Source organism: Mustela nigripes, chromosome 10 (genome assembly GCF_022355385.1).
Source record: "Mustela nigripes isolate SB6536 chromosome 10, MUSNIG.SB6536, whole genome shotgun sequence".
Taxonomy (NCBI): domain Eukaryota; kingdom Metazoa; phylum Chordata; class Mammalia; order Carnivora; family Mustelidae; genus Mustela; species Mustela nigripes.
The window spans coordinates 62,016,343-62,031,855 of record NC_081566.1 but is presented as its reverse complement, the minus strand read 5'-3'; the positions used below and the strand labels follow the sequence as shown (position 1 = coordinate 62,031,855).

At 51.2% G+C, this 15,513-nt stretch overlaps 2 protein-coding genes across 4 annotated transcripts in view; one reads left to right on the top strand and one right to left on the bottom strand.

Moving 5' to 3' along the window:
* Positions 1–212: 212 nt before the first annotated feature.
* On the bottom strand, positions 213–11,560 carry DEDD (death effector domain containing). 3 transcript variants are annotated; one of them, XM_059413488.1, is made up of 6 exons: positions 11,471–11,560; positions 9,415–9,447; positions 2,729–3,117; positions 2,454–2,561; positions 1,676–1,822; positions 213–1,096 (listed from the first exon to the last, which is right to left on the bottom strand). In XM_059413488.1, the coding sequence occupies exons 3-6, from the start codon at positions 3,051–3,053 to the stop codon at positions 720–722; spliced, it is 957 nt and encodes a 318-aa protein (XP_059269471.1). In that variant the 5' UTR covers positions 3,054–3,117; positions 9,415–9,447; positions 11,471–11,560; the 3' UTR covers positions 213–719. The 3 variants fall into 3 exon arrangements, with proteins under 3 accessions (XP_059269471.1, XP_059269469.1, XP_059269470.1); XM_059413486.1 differs by lacking the exon at positions 11,471–11,560 and adding an exon at positions 11,217–11,464; XM_059413487.1 differs by lacking the exon at positions 11,471–11,560 and adding an exon at positions 11,058–11,142.
* Positions 11,561–11,876: 316 nt separating this feature from the next.
* The window catches only part of UFC1 (ubiquitin-fold modifier conjugating enzyme 1), a 17,177-nt gene continuing 13,540 nt past the window's right edge, over positions 11,877–15,513 (top strand). The window contains exon 1 of the mRNA XM_059413489.1: positions 11,877–11,958. The gene's annotated coding sequence lies outside the window, so the exon portion shown is untranslated. The remainder of the gene's footprint in view (positions 11,959–15,513) is intronic.

Below are 15,513 nucleotides of genomic sequence, written 5' to 3'. Positions count from 1 at the left end.
GGACTTTAATCAGCACCCCCTTCTCCGTCCACCCTGTCGGGAGGGGCAACGTGGCTGACCCAGTCCTCTTACCCAGTCCTCCCTTGAAGAGGGTTTGGCAAAGGGGACAAAGGACAAAGCCGCCCCGGGCAGAGGTCTGCAGCCCTGCAACGGAGGGCCGGGGCGGAGAGGAGCAGCACCAGAGGCCAGGAGAGCGCGGAAAGGGCCACAGCTTCATTTTTTAAAAATTCTGTAATTTGGGAGAGGGTGGTGATTCGTTTCCAAAATACACTTCAGAGTCCCACCTTCCACACAGCTCCCTTACTCACAGCCCTTTGGTTTTTTCAGACAAAACTGAAGAGCCCTCATAAAGCCAGAAGTACGGATAACCCCGCAACGCACCCAAAAGCAGTGTTCACTTCCGACCCTTACAGAGACTGACTACGTGCCGTAGCCTTGCTTCTCCCTCTGCGTTTGTCGTACGGCTCAGTGGCAAGGCGGCTGTAGAGACACACGTTAGGAGGGTACGTGGAAAAGGGAAACAAAGGGGAGGCCCAGGCATGTGGGTGCAGGGAGGGGTGGGGAACACCACTTCCATTTTCGTCTCTTCCTTTAGAAAAGAAAAAAAAAAAAAAGGCAGGGGTGTGATTGGTCGGAAGGGCAGAGAACAAACCCCAGAACAGTATGTACGCCCCAGAGGCGGGCGGTGGGACTAGTCCCCCGAGCGGAGAGAGGGAAGGTCAGGGCAGTGCCTGCAGCATCAAGTTCCTCAGGAGCTTCTGCCGGCCCAGCTCGTAGTCCTCCTCGTCCACGTTCACCAGCAGCTTGATGGCTTCGTGGCCCACAGCCTGCTTGAGGGAGTCTGTGATAAAGACGCCTTTAAGCGCCTCTAGTAACGAGCCGTTGATGTAGTCGCGCCAGAATGCGTCGAGGTAGGTGAGCTCGGAGAACTTGATGTCACAGATGATGGAGCCCAGGTCCCGAGACTTGAGGATGGTGTTGGCCTGGTTAAAGCGCTCAAACTGGCGCTCCAGTGGGTCCTGCTTGTTAGAGAACACGTTGCCCTGCAGAGCGGTCTCATGCTGGCAGTACTCGGCCCGGACCCGCAGTCTGATGTCTGGGGGGACAGAAGACATGTACACGGAGTTGCAGTGAGGGGGCGCGGACAACCCGCGCGCCAAAGGGGAAACTGAACACCTGGGCTGGGAAGCTGGTTGCCTCGCCTGCCCGCTTCTCTGCTTCTCCCAGGATGACTTCTTGTCTATGTACCTCCGAAATCCTTGCCTTGACACCAGAGTTTCCCTCAAACGGGCCAAGCTTGGGGCAGGTTATGGCCACCGCTCACTAGCAGCACCTTACTTCTAGGAGATCCCCCTCCTAACAGGCACCCGAGTTCCTTCTAGTACTCGGTCATGCCTGGTTCACCCGACAGTAAGGATGTGGTAACGGCGTCCCTCTGCTGTGGTATTAACTAGACGGAGCCGAGAGGTACTGCCACAGAGACCGAGGAGTTCTCTCCCCAGAGATTCACTATTCCATCCCAGCAAGTCATTCAACCGCTCGACCCCAGCCTTACACCGCCCAGTACCGCAGCAGTTCTGCCTCCCCCTCAGGTTCCCTCCGCCTCTAGAGCCCTCGCAGCAGCTGCGTTTCCCTTCAAGTCTACGCCGCCTCTAGCGCCCTTCAACTTCCTCACCACATGTCTGCTTTTCCTTGGGGTCCGGCGTTACTGACTTCCGGCGTTTTCGCTGGCTCCCGAGGGTGGCTCTCCCTCGAGCTGGCCGCTTGCTACACATCTGAGGGCCCGAAGTGGGGCAGCACACCACAGGATAGTGGGGAGGCACTGACCAGAGGGCAGAAGGGAAAAAAACAGTATGGTAAAAGCAGAAACGTAAACACTTCCCTTGGAATGAGAAAAGAATCGTTTAGACTTAGCACTAAAAGCTCTATCAGTAAGGTGACCTGAAAAGAGGACAAAACATGGGGACAGTTTCGGGACCCAGGTGACGCGTTAACACTTCACCTGATTTTTATGGGGTTAGATCCTGGGGGGTAGAGGGGGTGGGCAGCAGTGAGAGATACACAGTATCTTTTCAGGCTGGCAGAGCTGGGAAAAGGATGGGTTTGGTGTCTTTTTTTTTGGGGGGGGAGAAAAAGACTGTGCGTGCAGGGAGGAGGGGCAAGAGGGAGAGTGAGAAGACAGAAAATCTCCAACAATCTCCCCAGAGAGCAAGAAGCGCAACGCGGGGCTCAATCCCACAGCCCCAAGAGCATGACCCGAGCCTAAACCAAGAGTCGGATGCTCAACCGACCGTGCCACCCAGGTGCACCCCCTTTTCTTTAAGCCCTACACCCAACACGGGGCTCCATATCATGACCTCAAGATCGAGAGTCGTGCGCTCTACTGAGCGGGCCAGGCGCCCGGGTGTCTTCTTTCTTGGAGACGAACATTAGGAGAGTTACTGTTTTCTTACCTGTTTTGGGGGGTTGTGGAGGCCTCGGTTCTGGATCACTGAGGGCTCTGGGGGTCACATAGCGAATGGATGTCTCCTCCAGATACTTGTCTACAAGATCGGGGCACACTATAGGAGGGGAGGAAGTCATTCAGGAAAAGATCCAGCCCTCCCTCCTAACTCGTCTCCCCTCTCGTCCCAGGGAGCCCCCAGGGTCAACACCCCGTCCCGCCTGGGCTCCCCAGCTGCTCGGCCCGGCCTCCCCCAAGCCCGCGTGGCCCCCGGGCCTTGCTCACCAGCCCGCCTCCGCTTGAGGGTGACATAGGGCAGCAGGTCGTGGCGCGTGATGATGCGCAGCAGCTGCAGCACCTGGCGAAAGTTACTCTCATCACAGCGGCCCTGGCGCTCCAACGCCAGTAAGAAGTCACGTCCGTCGCGGATGAGGCCCCGCTCGTGGTCATCGATGACATCAACAAAGAGGAAAGAAAGGACGCGCACATCTCTGTGCGTCAGGTGGGTGCCCACGATGTCGAACATGCGGTGCAGGCTGTACAGCCCGTGCTCCTGCTCGCCGCGCTCTTCTGGCCACACCTGGCTCGCCCGCCGCTTCAGGCCCGCCATGCTGGGGGCTCAGGCGCGCGAGGCTTTCCAGAATCCCTGCGCAGCGGCTGCGATCCCCAGCGTACTGCAAGCACAAGGAGAGAACCTGTGAGCTACTCGAGGGCCAGAAATGGTCTCATTCACTCGTCTATCCCCAGCCCTGACACAGGGCCTGGCATGGGGTAATGCTCTGTAAGTATTGGTTGAAAAATAAAGCCTAGAGCTCGCCCATCCGACAGAGGTTGTCCTAAGTCCTAAGTCACTTTCCGTAAGAGAGAACGTTCTCTGCAATTTCCATGCAGCATATTCAGCGGGAGTTGCTATTAGATGTTCCCCCGATTGTTCTCCTGTGCCCCAAATACTCTTTTCGGTCCCTTGTGCTCTTCCTCCCACCCCCCAACTGGCTCACCTCTTAAATGTAGGCAAAACTGAAAAGAAGGAGACAGTTCACTCTAAACTAACATGGAGGTTGCAGCAGATGAACTTACAGACCAGAGGAAGACAGACAGTCTTTGGGCTGAGAACTAGTTTCAGGTCTACCTGTGTCATTAGCAAGCCATGGAGCTGAGAGACCTTATGTGAGTCACTGCCCCCCCACACCAAAACATGAATGAAAGTACTCTCCAGACTTGTCAAGGGTCCAATTAGAAAATACATGTGAAATCGCTGTGCCAACAGAAAGAGATTTCTTTCTTTTTTTTTTTTTTTTAAAGATTTTTATTCATTTATTTGACAGACAGAGATCACAAGTAGGCAGAGAGGCAGATAGAGAGGGGGAAGCAGGCTCCCTGCTCAGCAGAGAGCCCGATGTGATCCCAGGACCCTGAGATCATGACCCGAGCCGAAGGCAGAGGCCTTAACCCACTGAGCCACCCAGGCGCCCCCAGAAAGAGATTTCATAGAGACAAGCAGCCTCGACCTCTGCGGCCCAGACCCATCCCCCACAATCCCATCCTCATTTTTCCTACAATCTAACCAAGTTCAGAAGCGTAACTGCACAGGAGGTTAATATCAGTGCTATTCACCCAAACTCATGGATTCAAATCAGCAAACATTAATAAGCTCAAAGCTCCCACATGAGCTCTTCTAATTCTCCTATGCCAGGTGTACTCCCTTGATGTCTACACACCATGTGGCTATACCCCTCCTAACCTTCCCTCCTGGTTGGCATCTGCCCATTCCCTCACAATGAATGACAGCAGCCTGACATACGTTCTATAATTTGTTTTTTTTTTTTTAAGATTTTTATTTATTTGACAGAGAGATCACAAGTAGGCAGAGAGGCAGGTTTAAAGAGAGCGGGGGAAGCAGGCTCCCTGCTGAGCAGAGAGCCCAATGCGGAGCTCAATCCCAGGACCCTGAGATCATGACCTAAGCCAAAGGCAGAGGCTCAACTCACTGAGCCACCCCTATCATTTGGTATTTGATTCACAAAGTTCCACTGTCAAGCTAGGTACTGTCAATGACCAGCCAGTAACCAAGCCTCAAGTTCGGAGGCTTCTGTGTCCACGCTGGTCATGCACGCGTGCCGCTCCACCAGACCGTGCCACCCAACGCTGCTGCGCCCTGGCCACGGCTCCAGTCACGTGATTCATCATAAGCTCCTGTTGAAGCCACTTCTGAGTATGTCTTCAATCCCCTCACCTTTCCACGGCCACTGCCCTGGTTCAGGTCCAATAATCTCTCTCTGGGACTATGGTTAATACCCTCTTCAGGGGCTCTCCTTACCAACAGTCTTAACCCACCTAAATCCATTCTCCACATCCCGCTGAATTAGCTATCTAAAACGCACAACCGAGGGGCACCTGAGTGGCACAGTCGGTTAAGCATCCGACTCTTGCTTTCTGCTCAGGTCATGATCCCAGGGTCCTGGGACAGAGCCCCGCATCAGGCTCCACGCTTAGCGCAGGGTCTGCTTGAGAGTCTCTCTCTCTCTCTCTCCCTCCATCCCTCCTGCTCGTGCTCGCTCTCTAAAACAACTAAGTAAAATCTGTAGAAAAATAAATAAAATGCACAACTGACCACATCCCTTTTCTGCTTAAGACCTATCTACAGCCTCCTCCTTACCTACAAGAACACCGGTAAACTCCTTCCACAGCACACGAAACCTCTGAGATCAGGCCCTGCCTACCCCTCCAACCTCATAACCCACTTTTTATTTTCCCCCCTTACCAGTTTGTTTATAGCTCAAATATAGCATGCGGTTCCTTTCCCTGTCCCTTTCTTCAGCTTGTTCCTTTTGCTGGAATGCCCCTCTCCCTCCACTGTCCCATGTATGCCCCATCACCACCCTTTTGCAGATGGCTAACTCCTACTCATCCTTTAAAAGTCAGCTCAGACACCATCTTCAAATTCAGTCTCCGCACCTCCATGCCAGGCTAAGTAGTCCTCTTCTGTGCTCCTACAGAACATCATGTGTACTCCCTTTAAACCCCTATCAAAGTGTACTAAAACTATCCGTGTATTCATTATCCTAGTAGACCTTAAAGAACTCATGTAGATGGACTCAGTCATACTCATCTTTACATCCCCAGTGCCTAGCAATGGCTGGAGACTGGCACTTAGTACTCACGACCTCCTGAACTGAACTTAGTCTCCAGGACATCATCACAAGCAATACTGATAAACTCCTACAAGTCCGAGAGAGGACTCTGGTAGAAACCGATACACAGAACCTCGTTACCTGCATACACTCCAGTTAGCCTCCTCCACACTGTGCAGGACTACCCACTCCCCAGCACCTCTTCAACAACAGGACAGGCTGCCCTATTTTACACACCAAGAAACTGAGGCTAGGTTAAGAAAGAGAATAAAAACAATAAGCTGCTTCAGAAGAGTCAAGCTAATGGGCTCTGTGAAAACTAAAGAGCACGTAGGACCTGGTCCTCTCTTCCTCAATAATCCTAAAACAGACACAGAGACTCCTTCCCTTAAGAAAAGGGGAGGTGCACCCTGGAATCACTTAGCCCTGTATCATGGGCTCTGATATGTGGATAAGAAAAATAGCTCGTATCTGCTTGTAAGAACCCAGATGCCCCACCCCCCACCCCGAGTGTGGGCAACAGCTGGGAAAACCGCTGCCCTACTACGGGCTGGTTTTCTCTGCCTCCTCTCCTTTCACCTGTTGTAGTTTCTGGTACGAACAGGGGGGACAGGGTGGGGGACTGAAGGAAAGGAACTCCTTGCTTATAGCGGGCAACATGAGAAAACTGAGCCTCCCTAGGCCTCTCCCTGTTCCCCCTCCCACCTGTTCCTTTTGGCCAGCTGCTGGCTGCAAGGAGCCCAGAAAAAGCAGGTGGGAAGGTTTCACATTCGATCAATCCAAAGGGCAGGTGGCTAGAGAGCTCCCGAATTCAAAGGGTCCCGACTATAAACGCCCAGAAGGGAAGGAATATTGTCCCCACATACCTTCCCCCTGGAAAATGAGGCCAAATACAGGAAAGTGCTACGGTCCTAATCACGGATCAATGGATGCAATTCTCTAACAGGCCTCTCTCCTCTGAGGGTTAACTCTCTAGATTTGAGGGAAAAAACAGCCACCTTTAAGTTCTAGATCCCAGGCTGGATCACTCAAAGTGCCAGGAAATATCAGAGCTTCTAGGTCAGTGTTTCTCAACCAGGGAGGATTCTGCCCCCCCTTCCCCAGGGGAAGTGCAGCAATGTTGGGAGACATTTTAGACCATGACAACTGGACGGGGCAGGGGACCGGGCTACTGGCCTGCGCCAAACAGAGGCCGTGGATGCTTCTAAACATCTTATAATGCACAGGACAGCCCCCGCGACACAAAATTATCCAGCCCAAAATGTCGATAATGATGGATGCCTCGGTGGCTTGGTCAGTTAACTGTCTGCCTTCGGCTTGGGGCATGATTCCGTGGTTCTGGGATCAAACCCTGTGTTGTGGGGATCTCCCTACTCAGTGGGGAGTCTGCTTCTCCTTCTCCCTCTGCCCCTCCCCCGCCATGTTTACACACGCACACATGCGCATGCGTTGCTCTCAAATAAATAAAATTAAAAAAAAAAAAATGCTGATGCTGAGCAACCCTATTGTAGATGGACCATGATGAAGGGTCAAAAGAAGAGAGACAGCATGTCACTTTCCACCCTAGATCTAGAGAGGGAAGCCACTGGGTCCTTCCGACCCAAACCCATCTAACAATATTCCAGAAGAAAAGCAAAGCCAGTCAGACACAGACTTATTTAACTCCCAAGTTCAAGAGCACTAAGGAGTTCCATCCCACTCCAACCCTGGCTTCTCTATCACCTGCTGTTGCCATTCAGGTGAGCAGCAAGTGGTGAGGCTATACTCTCTTCTGCCCCATCCCGGGAGGTCGAATGTGACCTAGTTCAAGCTGGACCTCTGTGAAGATAAGAGAAATGCCATCCTCTGCAAGACAAACAAAAAGGATCCGGCACTTAACCCTCGCAGCCATCTTTAAAGTCCTGAAACTCGACCAGCTGCAGACCCTTCCTTGTTCAACTGCTGATCAGACATTCTGCTTACTCAATGAAGCAAAATGTAGAAGAAGTGTAAGTTTCCCAAGGCCATGTCCTTGAAAGAAATGTCAGGAGGCTGACATGCAGGCTAAGAGGCAGCCCCCCCACCCCCGCCCAGTTACTTATCGTCTAGGATGGGGAGTTCACTCATTTGGCAATCCAGATGGGGTTCCAAGAATCTATCTAACTTCAGCATTAAAAGAACATGGCCAACTTCCTCTTCAACCAAAATATACTCAGCTTTTTGTGGCAGTGAAGCTTGGGAACACAGCTTAAAATATACAGAGATCCTAGATGAAAGATAGCAGAGTAGTAAGAAGAACGTGCCCCCTGTAAATAGATTAAAAAGAACTCCTAAGTCCTGGTGTCTGAAATATGGCCAGATATCAAGAGACAAACAAAACACTCCAGTCAAGGATAACTTATCCCGCCGGCTGGTTTGGGTCCGTTTGAGAACCTAATATGATTCCCCCGTTACAGTTTCCCAGTTTTTTTATTATTATTTTTTTTTACCCCAAGAATAATTTTTTATTCCCAGGAATTGCTGCATTTCCTGGAGTTGTAGTTTTTTGTGTGTTTTCTTTAGGGAGGTCCAAACCAGCCAAGTGCCAACAGTATATGTATCTACAGAACAGCCTATCAGGTTTCCACTTCCAAGCAGTCTAGTCTCATCCTAACCAGGAAGGACATCTGTGGTTTTTGAGGTACTTGACTCTCTTGGAAGCCCATAGAGGACAGTCATGTGGAAGACACACAGAAAAGAGGGATGCCTGGGTGGCTCAGTTGGTTAAGCATCTGCCTTGGGCTCAGGTCATGATCTTGGAGTCCAGGGATCGGGCCCCACATTGTGCTCCCTGCTTGCTGGGAACCTGCTTCTCTTTCCTCCCTGCTCATGCTTTCTCTCATTGCCTCTCTACAAAATAAATAAAATCTTAAAAAATATATATAAAAAGAATGATCTCTTGAAATGAAGACAAAACTCTAGTTTTATCTCAACAGAGATGACATCTATATTTTCAGAAAACCAGAAGTATTTGAATCTCTCTGAAGCCCTTAGGGAGGAAAGTCATGTGGAAGAAGTAAAAAAGAGGGATGTCTTGAAACTTGGAATGAAAACATGGAAAAGCTTCAAAATGACAGAGATAGTCAGAGATTTCTTGCTGGTGGGACAGCGAAAACGTAACCAAGTATCTGGAGGTCAGAATTACATAGTATGTGGGGCGCCTGGGTGGCTCAGTCAGTTTAGCGTCTGCCTTCACCTCAGGTCCTGATCCCAGGGTCCTGGGATCAAGCCCCACATCGGGCTCCCTGCTCGGTGGGGAGCCTGCTTCTCTCTCCCTTAGCCTGCTGCTCCCCCTGCTTGAGCGCGTGCTCGCTCTCTCTCTCTCTGCCAAATAAATAAATAAAATCTTTTAAAAAAAATTTTTTTAAAGAATTACATAGTATGTTTTCAATAGGAAGATTCCAGGAACCCTGAACAACTAGAAAAAAGTGTAAGCTAGAGAAAAAGCCTTCCCATGGAAGGTGCCCTCCTCACCCCCTGCAACCCTTCAAGGGTAAATTAGTAGCCGATTGTGTTAGAGTACAATGTTCCATATGTTAAACAATGTTTCTATCTAAGCTGACCAAAATGACTAGATAATAACAAACCAAAGCTGGGGGCTTGCAGCCAAACAGGTAACTTCTGCTCTGTTTTCCTTCCTACCAATCTCCAGTTACCCAGAAAGACAGTGACTGCAACAGACCTCATTCACTCTGCTGGGTAGGTGAAAACTCATTTTCCCAGCATCTAACCCATTACTGGGCTCGACCCCAATACATTTCTCACGCCACTGCCATTCATTCCCTTCCATTGTTCAAAAACAAAAAAAAGTTCCAGACTTACCTTTGCAAGAAACTTAATTTCCCAGGTCTCTTCCTAGCACAAGGGTGGAAGCCAGCAGCAAAACAAAAACAAATGGGGGGGGGGGAGAGTGAGTTTTCAAGCTTTATTTTTGAAACATCAAAGGCCCAAAGAGTTACTCTTAGTTACAAAAATACACAGACACCCTAAAGCCATTTCAATTAAAATGATCCACTCAGAGCTAAATGAAAGAACTCACCCCCAACCAACTCCCCAGGCTTCCCCTAACTCTCTACTAACAGAGTCACAAAACAGTACCAACTCCCAAGAATTTCCAGCCTCAGTGGTTCATGGCAACTTATGGGCAATTCAACAACTTGTGGGAAAACCAATTATCTTCCGCTACCTTCTCACCTGACCCCTCAATTCCTTAGGAGATCCACCTATTTTGTTACAATATTAACACTGACTTTCAACTTTAGGGAGAAGGGGGGGGTCAGGGAAATGGTTACAGCTGAAGAAGGCGCTTTCTATCACTTCGCTTATCAGAGCAGAGCTATCCTCCAAATTCTGTCTTCCGCCCTTTCCCTTAGCACACAGTACGGACAAAATAGCCACCAGGGCTGCATCCACTCATACATCTACATTTCACCAGGGAACATTTTCTATATGCGAATACTGACCCCTCCCTCTTAGCGCTTAAACAGCAAAAGAAAGGTCTGGACATTAAAGCACTCATTTAATTATCCCGGTTGCCTAGATGCCACCCTGTTTTCTGTTCCCTTTCTCAGACTGCCAGAGCCTCCACCCTGGCATACAGGGGTCCAACTCAGCTCGGCTGTTTCCCCATTCTTACCCTGCTAATTGCTAGAAACTAGAAAAGTCCTTTACTCCTTCTACACTTTGGTGGCGGTGACACTGGCTTCCCCATTTCCCCTTCTTTGGGTAACCAGGAAAAACAAGGGAGCAGTAAGTCCGGGAGCCTTTGGAAAGCAAACCCAGTTGAGCCCTCATCCAACCCCAATTCTCTTGGCCATTCCCTTCTGCCCTTCCCACCCTATTAAAAGCTAAAGGCCTGGCAATTAGAATTGGTTGCAACTGATGCCGCTTAACTCTGCTCTCTCTTCCTTGGGGGGGGGGGGGGGGGGGCGGGGAGGGAAACCCCTAACCTCCCTCACCCGTGCAGCTCCAATGTCCTGTCTCCCAGCCCATTCCCCTTCCTCCCAAACTTTCCTCCTAGACTCTCACTTTCCCCATTCCCTCGTCACACCGCCCCGCTCTCCATTCCCCCAAACCTCCGTGCTCTCCTTTTCCACCCAAATTCTCCCCTAAGCCCTTCCCCCTCCCACCTCCAATGTAACACTTTCAAAACCTCCCCCCAAACGCCTGAAGTCCCCTCCTCACCCCTTCCCACCTCCTCACAACACCGCTCTCCAGAGTCCAGTCCCTCCCACCACATGCCACCAGCCCCTTCCCCTTCGCACCCCCGGCCGCTCCCTCCCGCGCCCACCGCCCTCAATCCGGCGGGATCGCAGCCCCACTCCCACCTCGGCCGCGCCAACACCCCCGGCCCGGCCCGGCCCTTGTTGACGCCCCTCCCCGCGCCCACTCCCCCGCCTCGCCCCTGCCCTCTCCCACAGTTGCCACCTCCCCCGCACGCCCCCTCGGCCGCTCCCCTCCCCCACCTCGCAGCGTCCCGTCACCTCCCTCTCTCGAGGTTCTCGGGCTGGACGTCGCCTCCGCCTCCCCCTCCACTTTCCTTCCCCAAGCCCTCCGCGGCCCCGCCCGGCCCCGCCCCGTCCCGCTCGCCTCCCCCTCCCCACTCCGCCGCCCCGCCGCCTCACTCTCGGCTCAGGCTCGGCGCCGCCATGTTGGATCCATCCGCGCCGCCCTCCCGTTCCGTCGCACGCCGCCGCATCCGGGCCCCGGCCGCCGCCGCCGCCACCGCCGCCGCCGCCGCGGGCGTGGGGGAGGGGGGGCGGCCTCGTCCTGAGCAGCGCCTCCCGGAACTTGGCCGGTTAGCGGCGGCTTCGAGACCATAGTGAGGCATGAGCCGGGGTGGCCATGCTAGGTGAGGGCAGCCTGGCAGCGGCCTTACCCGGGGCGTGGATAGCTTCAGTGTGGGAAGGGAGACTGGAGACTGGCCGCCATCTTGCTTTGGGGCAAGCGGGCACCGCAGGTTCTTCCTGACGGCGGCTTCGGGGCCCTAGTGAGGAGGCAGTGAGGGTTGCGTCCTCGAGTGTGAGAACATTGGGGGCGCCAGAGCTGGCTCCGTCGACTTCAAGACCCATCGAAAGACTGGGACCAGCAGCCATGACTCATAAGGGCGGAATACTGCGAGGGGCGAACGGCCCCGCGAACTTCGGGAAAGGGTCACGATCGGGATTTGACCTTTGCCCCGAACTTCCGGTACATCCGGACGTTCGGTAAACCTCGGTCCGGAGCTGAAAGTGCTGCCCGCATGCCCCCTCGGATTTCGTTCTTTGAGCGTTTGCCTGTTAAGCGCCCGCTTCCCGGACTGGCGGGAGATGGGGCTGGGGGGCCGGGTACGTCCTGGAGCTGTCAGCGGCGTGTTGGTTAAAGGAGGTAATAAATGAGGCCCGTGAGAATGGGAGGGAGCGATTACGCAAGGCCTTGTCAGTGCGTTGATTTTACCCGAAGGGCAGCGAGTCAACGTTGAAGAGCCTTGGCAGGGAAGTGAACAACTGTATTTGCATTTTTAAAAGATCGCTGGTTGCAGTGGGGAGAATGGGTAGGACGGAACGAAGTTAGGGGCCAGAACAGTTGGGAAGCTCTTCTCCAGCGAGAGACGGCTGTGGTCTGACCCAGAGGAGGGAGACTGCGGATGGGAAGAAACATCGGAAATGGGGATGAGGCAGAGCTTAGTCCCCAGTGTATTGAGTTGGGTAACCGAAGAAAAGTGATGCCATTTTTTCTTTGGTTTGGGGAGAGAGGATGAGTTTAGGGGCGCTATTAGTTTAGATACCCACTCATGGGACAGTCGAATATGAGATACGTGGGTTGGAAGCCCCAAAGTTTGGGGCGCGTGCGCGAGCGAGCGTGTGAACATAGGTGTGGAAGCCAGGGACGTGGATAAGACGGTCTAGAGAGGAGTATCTGCATCTGGAGAATGAGATGAGGGCAGAAAACAGAGAAAGGGACACTGAAAAGGGGCAGACAGAAAGGGAAAAAATAATCCAAGAGTGAAGTACCAGGGAAACCGGTCAGAGGGTTAAAGGTAACAGATTAGGGTTACAGTGTGTCCATTGGGTATTGCAAGAGGAAGTCCTTTGGTAATTTTGGAGAAAGTTGTTTCAGAGATACTGTGGGATAGAAACCAGAGTGAAGTAAACCGAGTGACTGGAAATGGACAATATAGAAAAAGTTTTCTGATGGTGTTGACTGTAAAAAAGAGGCTAGCCCGTAGGGTGTAGCATGAGTCAGGATTCCACAAAAAGGGGAGGACTTTTAGATCCCCTGTGGGACAGTCAGACCTATGGTACCAATGGCAATTGAATACACAGATCTGAATAAGGGAGAATTAAATGGAAATTACTAAATGGAAAGAAAAGCATGAGTAGAAGAATACGGATGGCACATTTACACAGGCATTTAACAGTTAACCATGGGGGCACCTCGGGGCTCAGTCGGTTAAGTGTCTGCTTTCCGTTCAGGTCATGATACCAGAGTCTTGCGATCCCTCTGGCTCACTCATGCCCTCGCTCAAATAAACAAGATTTTTTTTAAAGTCACCATGAAGAATGGGCCTGGGGAGGATGAAGGATGAAGATTTCTACTTATTATTTTAGATCCATCTTCACTGTTTGAATTTGTTTTACTATGTACATATATTACTTTTATAGAAAGCTACTTTTTTAAAACTCCAGTGATGTATAGGCCAGAAATTCTGAATCACCAACATTTCAGTGGCACTTGAAGCCGTGGATTTGGGCAAACTCCAGAGAACAGCAGAGGGCTAAGAAGAGTGCTCTGGGGGAATTCCAACATTTGTAATATGTGAAGAGGAGTCCTTGGAGAATCTTTGAAAAGGAACAGCCAATGAGAAGAATAAAAATTAAGTGACGATTCTTATAGAATATGAGGAAAGAGAGTGTTTTTTTTTTCTTTAAGATTTTATTTATTTATTTGAGGGGGGGGCTAGGAAGAGGGAGAAGCAGACACCTCGCTGAACAGGGAGCCCAATGCCAGCCTGGAGGCTCCATCCAGACCCCTGGATCATGACCTGAGCTAAGGCAGATGCTTAACCAACTGAGCCACCCAGGCACCCAGGAAGAGAGCGTTTCAAGAGGATCAGAGTTGTTAAAAGTGTCACATATCCCCAGAAAGGCAGCTAATAGGAAAGGTGGCTTTAGGTCCAGACCTAATTTTCCTCGAAGCTTGGTCAAATCCAGCTCGTGAACCTTCCCCCAGATATTACGAGGGATTTGAGCCCTGTGCTGTTCTGCCCTTACGGATCATGGCTGCCAGTTCCAGTCTTTCAAGGGACCTTGAAGCCACCTCTGACCCCACCAGTGCTGCCTCTCCTGATCCTTACTATGGCACTGAAGCTGCTATCAAGACGAACCGGAGCGGGGGCGGGGTGGAGGCGCCTGGGTGGCACAGTCAGTTGAGCCCCTGCCTTTGGCTCAGGTCATGATCTCGGGTCTTGGGATTGAGTTCCACGTTGGGCTCCCTACTCAGCAAGGAGCCTGCTTCTCCCTCTCCCTCCCTCCCTGCTTGTGCTCTCTCTGTCTCCCAAATAAATAAATAAAATCTTTAAAAAAAGAAAGAAAAACCTGTGTGAGGGTGCCTGGCTGGCCTAGTGGGTAGAGCATTCAGCTCTTCATCTCGAGATTGTGAGTTGAAGCCTCACATTGGGTGTAAAGGTTACTTGAAAAAATAAAATAAAAAATAAATTGGAGCTGGATTAGCTCTTTAGAAAAAAAAAAAGGAAGAAAAAAGAAAAGACAGACCTGTGTTGCAAGAACTGATGAAGATAAGGAATTTAAAGTATAGGTTGGAGTTGAGAAGGTCAAACAGTAACTAGGGAAAAAATACATGTAAATAAAAATAAATTCATTTAAAAAAAAAAAGAAGTAGTAACTAGGAGTCATACAGCTTTTCCTAAAACCACCCAGAATGAGAGGAAGAGCTGGCTGAGAGGTTACTGGACAAGATGCTGATGTCCACAAGCATGAGGGCTAAAGGGTAAAGGAGCCAGTGGCATCGGCTTCAAGGAGGAATGAGTTTTGCAAGAAAATGAAAGCACAGTTGTCTGGAGATGAACAGCCTCTGCTTTCGAAGGTTGCGTCCATTAGACAAAGTCGGAATTTCTACCCCACTCATTTCCCCCTGAGCCCACCGGAACTCTGTTCCTTTGTACGCAGCCTCCTCTCCAGCCGGGTGTTCTTCACAGAATGCTCCCTGGCTTTTCCCGGAGGAAGACTCAGCAGGACGCAGACAGCTGTGATGTTCCTTGACTTGAGCTCGTAGCCCTTCCTTGGAGCTTCAGCCAAGAAATCATCCCTCTGGCTTTCCGACACGGGCCGCTTCAGCTTGATCCGATTCCCCTCCTCCTCTGCTTCTCAACACTGTCCCCACAGCTGTCTCTTCTTCGGTGCCGTCTGTAACCTTTCACGTGCTCCCAGTTCCACTGTGTCCTGCCTGTTGTTCGTTCTTAACTCGCTAATGCTCAGTGATTAGAAAGCATTTTTTCTGAACTTGGGAAAATCTCTATCTTTGTCACTTCTGCTTATTGGTCCTATTTTTCCCTCTCAGCTACATGTCAGTGCTCCAGATAGCTGCTGTGTCCCCACTAAATGTTTTTTTCCAAATCAACGATCGTACCAATTCAAATAGTAGTTGTTGTACCTTTGTTGATCTGAATGCTCTGTTAGGACTGCTTGTCCCAGTCCACGCTGTTCCCCAGCTCTGCCAAAATTAAAATCTTTACAGAACAGACATTCCCTTAAAGAAGATTCCGCTGTTGTGGCGCCTGGGTGGCTCAGTGGGTTAAGCCTCTGCCTTCTGCTCAGGGTCTTGGGATCGAGCCCCACATCGGGCTCTCTGCTCAGCAGGGAGCCTGCTTCCTCCTCTCTCTCTGCCTGCCTCTCTGCCTACTTGTGATCTCTGTCTGTCAAA

Coding starts and splice junctions, on each gene's coding strand:
- DEDD (XM_059413488.1), bottom strand. CDS start 3,053: ATGGCGGGCCTGAAGCGGCGGGCGAGCCAGGTGTGGCCAGAAGAGCGC. Junction 2,562..2,728: donor CCTCAAGCGGAGGCGGGCTG/GTGAGCAAGGCC, acceptor CCCCTCCTATAG/TGTGCCCCGATCTTGTAGAC. Junction 1,097..1,675: donor CAAGGAAAAGCAGACATGTG/GTGAGGAAGTTG, acceptor CTGTCCCCCCAG/ACATCAGACTGCGGGTCCGG.